We start from the raw sequence: 5,531 nt of genomic DNA on the forward strand, positions 1-5,531 counted from the left end.
CCCATGAAATTGTTGAGCTGTCTTCAGAGACGATGCAAAATAAATTTGACTCAATTCCAACTAGTAGAAGCGGAGTTTTTCGTTGATAATCCTCAGATTATCCATTAATCAAGGATAATCCGAGAAATATCAACGAAAAAATCCAATAACTCCGCTTCTACTAGTTGGAATTGAGTCAAATAAATTTTGCATCGTCTCTGAAGACAGCTCAACAATTTCATGAGGTTGCCAGAAAATTTTGAATGTTTTGTATCCGTTTCGATCCAATCATTATCGTATTTCCATCGATTACGATGCCACAAACCCTGAGAGCTTCAGCTGAGACCATTCATGGTACCAAACAAAGGTGTCCAAAGTAATCTTAAGAATGACCAAATGAATACTAGTCAGCCCTCAAGATTAATGAACCTCAATCCGACGTATCAACCTCGCCTACATAGAAATGAGTCATTCATCATTTTCATCAATTGTCATTTTATGTTATCAGTTATCCATCATTTCTTTCCATCCAGTGTGCATCACCAGTGCATGCCTCTTCTTTACATCACCTAGGTCTGGTTGGGTGTATGATTTTGAAGACTACTCAAGTCATTTCAACACATTCCTATCTTTCCATTGCATCGCAATATTATGGCGTTTTGAAATGATGAAATTATTAACAATGAACTCAACTCAAACAAAGGAAACGTAAGCATCCAACACCCGCAGCAGAGAGAAAACAATGTTTCATGAAACGGAACAAAACTTAAGCGCATATACACAATACACTAAAACAGAAAGTATCTTCGTACATATAAAGATACGATATTTGTCAACGGCACACAGTGTATTTTTAGGTCGTTGATCGGCAGATAATATTACGTCCGGGTATATCCTGATGTGTACTAGAGCAGAATTACATCCGACACGACTAACAGTTTGAAAGCCCGTCTGGTCAAGTCAAGAAGACCCGCCTCTTCAGTCGGATTTCACTTCGACATATCGGACAATCGTTCACCTGTGCAGCGCACAACTGGCAACAGCAAACGTGACGGCACGGGAAAAACACGACGTCCTTGGCATACTCGAGGCACACGGAACATGAAGAATAATCATCAGCGGCCCCTAAAACGAAATAGGATAGTTTGCTTCAAAAACGGATATCGCCATCATACCAGACTTGTACAAACTACTCAACTACCGATCTAGTTTGTTGACAGCCAAGTAACTATAGGTTTTTTTAGGAGTTACGGTTGTAGTCCTAGTTGCGGATTTTGAAAAGTAACTACTAACCAGTTCTAATTGGAATTGTGCGCTTTACAAAGTGAGCAGTTCTAGATGTGGATTTTGAAAAGCGAGTTCTAATTCTACTTGCGGGTGTTGAAAAGTGAGTAGTTCTAGTTACAAGTGGTGAACGGTAAGTAGTTGTAGGTTGTAGTAGAGCATTTTGAAAATCCTACTACTACTACTACTATCACACGTAAATATCTTTACTTTTTATTTCCATGTCAGATGGTGAACTCGATATCTCACGGCCGCCGACTTCGTGATACTCGTCTTCTTGGTCTTTTTGTTTCTCTGCACGGAAAAAAACACATGTTTTATGGGAGTTCTCAAAGTATGTTCGGCCAACTTGCACAAGTCGTTACATATTTAGACTACTTCCATTTGAACCATATTTTCAGCAAAAAGTAATTACTTTTTACAATCGGGATTTCGAAAAATACAAGTTCTAGGATAATTATGCATAATATTCGAATGAAATTGTCAGAACCTTGTCCGAAGTGACTTCTACTCTCCAAAATCAAATCTGTAAGTAGGTTTCTCTACTTGAGCCGACTACTTGCACTTCCACTCGAACTCGCTGACTACTTTGACCACTTCTGACCATAGCAACGACGAACAGGCTTAGACCAATGCAAACTGACCTGCCGCCCATAACGTGACCACCGTGGCAATGACAGCTCCGGCAATAAAAGTCAGCAACTTCACCCACATGATTAGCACTAAGTCATATTTAAACCTGCATTGGAAATAGATTGTGACTGCACAATTCACCATTCATAACTTCAGAGCTTATATTTTGCTAATTACGTATCGTGAGACCAGTGCCACCCGTGCTGTTGATTATCCCAGAGGTCACATCGATTAGAGCTACTGTGTATTGCGAGCGGGCATTGCGGATTACGACTAGGGCTGGGCATAATGATGGAGTACTCGAATCTGAATAGAGTATTAATTCTAATGACACAAGTCGAGAAGCAAAGAGATGATTTTTTCAGTTACTGAAATGATACGATCCTTGCCACTATAACAGATTTATCATCAAGAATTACAGTTTCAATACTTCTTTCCATTGTGGAAGAGCCTTAAAATTTCGGTCGCTCGTATCGCAGCATACGAAACATGTAGTGCCTTCCACAAAGTTGAAATGACGACGTAATCAAGTCGTGATCAACCCACAGAATGGTCACAAAGCACAAAGAGGTAGGATCGAAAAAACACCAAACTACATTTAATGTTATGTAGAACTATCATTAAATTCTTTGCAGACGCAAACAGGGTACATATTTGAATTTTCCACATCTTTCATGCAGTTATGAGTGATACTGGAATACTCAACCCAGAATTGAATCGCTCAGATACTCGATTATGCCCAGCCCTAATTACGACAAAACACGCTGATGAAAATAGACAGTAGTAAAGTACATTTTGATAACACTTGCTACCATGAAGGAGAAACAGCAATTTTCATAAAGCAGCGTATAAAGTCCCCCTCTCCCCCTCATCAGAATAACCGGTGACAAAAATATGTTCAAACAAGTTTTTTAGCTTCGAAGAATCCCTTCAAATGTCTCATCTGCCACATCCCGGCGATCACCAGCACCGCGGTCTGAGCGATCGACCACCAGAGAACGCGAGAGTTTGTGGTCTCGCTGGTAAGTCGAAATCTCTCCTCTCTGAAGCGCTGGTAGTTTTGTTCCTTCTGGATTTGTTGGACTTGATCGAGCAGTTGGCGGACCCTCAGTTGCAGTTCCGTCAGTTTGTCTTTGGAAGCGATCTCAGAGTAATCGTTTGTGTGTTCGCCAACCAGAATGTCCAAATGCACACGGAGCTTGCCACCTGTACGAGAGGAAGCATTAGAACGTTTTTCTAAACCAGTGTTCGAACAAACCACACGACAAACTTTGAAAACTAGCTAAATTTTAGTTTTCTAATTAGACAAATTAGATCGAAGCGGTGGTAATATAATTCTAATCTAATTTGCGAAATGTTTCTATGCTCTCATTTTAATTCTAATCCAATTTGTGGTTGTTCCTGAAAATGCTACATGAGAATTGTATCGTGCAAAACTAGCCAATCTTAGTGATCAGACATTTGCTATTATCTTGCTTATGAGATTCAATGCTGATTGGATACGGAACTTGATTTTTGTTGCAATTCATTCTCATTTGGAATGTCATTCAATTCTCAAATTTTTGCGAATTCAGTAATTCTACTATTAATCTAATTTGGAAAAGCTGAGAATTCTCTAGCTGTCCGATAAAATCGTATCGGTGGGAAAGTTTTTGCAACTTTTGCAACTTTTACATCTTCCGACAGCTTCCTAGTTACTCGGAATCTATGTCTTATGTTTTAAGCTGTTTGGAGGGATTTTATAGTGCACATTTTGCAACATTTTTCTATTTTTCATGCCAATTTTTACTGCAACTTTTATCAAATATTGCGTGAAAATGTAAAGGAGTGATTTAAAAACATGCTATAAACTATTTCTAGTATGGTTCTATTCTCTTTGATTTTCATAACTAAGAGCTATATGATGGGTTAGCTGCATCTCACTGTTATCTATGACACTATGGCTTGTAACCAAGAAGTTCAACTACCCCTGCCAAGCACGACCGTGCCTGAACAAAATATAAACGCATCGCTTTATTAATTCTGTAGTTTAAATTTGAAATAGTTAACCATTTAACGAACGCCCAGGCGAGACCGCTGAAAATTACATTTTCACTTGGTCACCTGTTTCGGGCTATTGATTTTGTTACAGTCGTCAAGAGTGAGTTTTTATGTAATGCCTAGAGTCACGTCTGCCGACCTAGGGGGTTTTGGGTGTGTTATCCGACTTGTTTTAGGGGGAGGGGATTATCGCTATGCTGTTTAGCTTTTTTTTGGGGGGGGATTATTCCCACATTGCGTAATTTTCTTGCTGTGTGCCGGAAAATGTTAATTTTGGCGGTTTCATTGGACCGTTAAATGGCGAAGTAGCCAATTCGACTGCTTTGCAGGAACTAATTTACACAACGGAACCTTTCGAGTATCTCATACCCTAATAATTCAACAAAAATTATGAATGCAACTTTTTAGTGCAACTTTAATAAAATTAAATGCAAGTTTCTCGCGATTTTAGTGCAACAAAAACCGGCCCTAGTGATCAACAGATCACTCCACTGCAGCTTCATCTTGCAATCATAAAGCATATTGGCCTTCATTCTGTGAACTGTACATCTTACATATCTCATTTGCTTTGAAATTGACACTGTAACTATTTTTATTGTATGCGTCCGTGTGTTTCTGAATTTTGCTATTTTGTTGCCTGTTCTGTTATTTTGTGATGATGAATAAAAAAAATTTCTCTCTTTTTCAGTAAAACGTTTGACTAACATGTGATGTGATGGTACCTGACTACCCATACATGTATATTGTATATTGTCGCGGTTGGATCGAAGTAAGTAGTGAAAGCAAGTTTTTCCAAAATTATCATTCATTTTCGGCCACACCCTGGTCATGGTTACGTTTATCACATTTTTTCAACATTAACCATCGCCAAGATTCGGCCTAAAAAATTAATTAGAGTTAATTTACTCAAAATACCGGTAAGCTACTTTGAATCCACTGCAACGATATATATATAGGTATAATTACTACGCATTTGCCTGGTTCGTGTATAACAAAAACACACACCTGCAAAAAGTGACCACTTGGTCGAGTTGGAGTGAATACAAATCTGATGTTCTCCGGGAGTGTGAGACGTAAAGGTGAAAGCTCCTTCCGCCCCATAGCTTTTCGACAGAAGAATCTTTCCAGCCGGATCTTTCACCTCGACGTGCATTCCCATTCCAGGCGTCGACTCCAAGAACTGGTCCGTCCTCTTGTCCCATAGTTGCGCCTTGTACTTACCGGTGAGCATGGTGTCCTCTGGGATCTCTTCGATGAAGCATTTTTTCTCTCTTTCTCCAATGTGAAAGTAGAGAGCGTTTACTCCCAGATCCGCCACGAGACAGACTATTATTGCACCGAATAATCTACCCATTTTCCTAGTAATAAATTCTGAAATAGTCATATGTTGTGTAACATGCTATGAAACAAACTCCAATCGATAAATATAGGCCTAAAAGCTGCTAACTGCACGTCGTTACCAAGGCTGGGCGTGGGCAGAATGATTCGAGTACTCGAATCCAAATAGAGTATTAATTCTAATGATTCGAGTCGAGTAGTGAGAGTTGATTTTTTCCAGTACTAAAATGATGTCCTCCTTGCCGCTACATGGTAAT

At 39.3% G+C, this 5,531-nt stretch overlaps 2 protein-coding genes across 2 annotated transcripts; both read right to left on the minus strand.

The window, feature by feature from the left end:
- Positions 1-588: 588 nt before the first annotated feature.
- Positions 589-2,040, minus strand: LOC145449643 (baculoviral IAP repeat-containing protein 3-like). Its single transcript, XM_080328040.1, has 3 exons — positions 1,908-2,040; positions 1,474-1,557; positions 589-1,104 (listed from the first exon to the last, which is right to left on the minus strand). The coding sequence occupies exons 1-3, from the start codon at positions 2,038-2,040 to the stop codon at positions 935-937; spliced, it is 387 nt and encodes a 128-aa protein (XP_080184166.1). The 3' UTR covers positions 589-934.
- LOC145449635 (transmembrane emp24 domain-containing protein 4-like) lies at positions 2,003-5,331 on the minus strand. The gene is made up of 2 exons (XM_080328032.1): positions 4,942-5,331; positions 2,003-3,102 (listed from the first exon to the last, which is right to left on the minus strand). The coding sequence occupies exons 1-2, from the start codon at positions 5,318-5,320 to the stop codon at positions 2,795-2,797; spliced, it is 687 nt and encodes a 228-aa protein (XP_080184158.1). The 5' UTR covers positions 5,321-5,331; the 3' UTR covers positions 2,003-2,794.
- Positions 5,332-5,531: the final 200 nt, after the last annotated feature.

This window comes from Botryllus schlosseri, chromosome 11, assembly GCF_051294905.1.
Source record: "Botryllus schlosseri isolate E-star chromosome 11, Bs_hap1, whole genome shotgun sequence".
In the NCBI taxonomy this organism is placed as follows: domain Eukaryota; kingdom Metazoa; phylum Chordata; class Ascidiacea; order Stolidobranchia; family Styelidae; genus Botryllus; species Botryllus schlosseri.

Excerpts from the sequence above, each read along its gene's own strand:
- LOC145449643 (XM_080328040.1), bottom strand. The coding sequence starts at position 2,040 with ATGGTGAATTGTGCAGTCACAATCTATTTCCAATGCAGGTTTAAATAT. Across the intron at positions 1,558-1,907 it reads GGTCACGTTATGGGCGGCAG|AGAAACAAAAAGACCAAGAA; the intron begins GTCAGTTTGCAT and ends TTTTCCGTGCAG. Across the intron at positions 1,105-1,473 it reads ATCTGACATGGAAATAAAAA|GGGCCGCTGATGATTATTCT; the intron begins GTAAAGATATTT and ends ATTTCGTTTTAG.
- LOC145449635 (XM_080328032.1), bottom strand. The coding sequence starts at position 5,320 with ATGACTATTTCAGAATTTATTACTAGGAAAATGGGTAGATTATTCGGT. Across the intron at positions 3,103-4,941 it reads CAAGTGGTCACTTTTTGCAG|GTGGCAAGCTCCGTGTGCAT; the intron begins GTGTGTGTTTTT and ends CCTCTCGTACAG.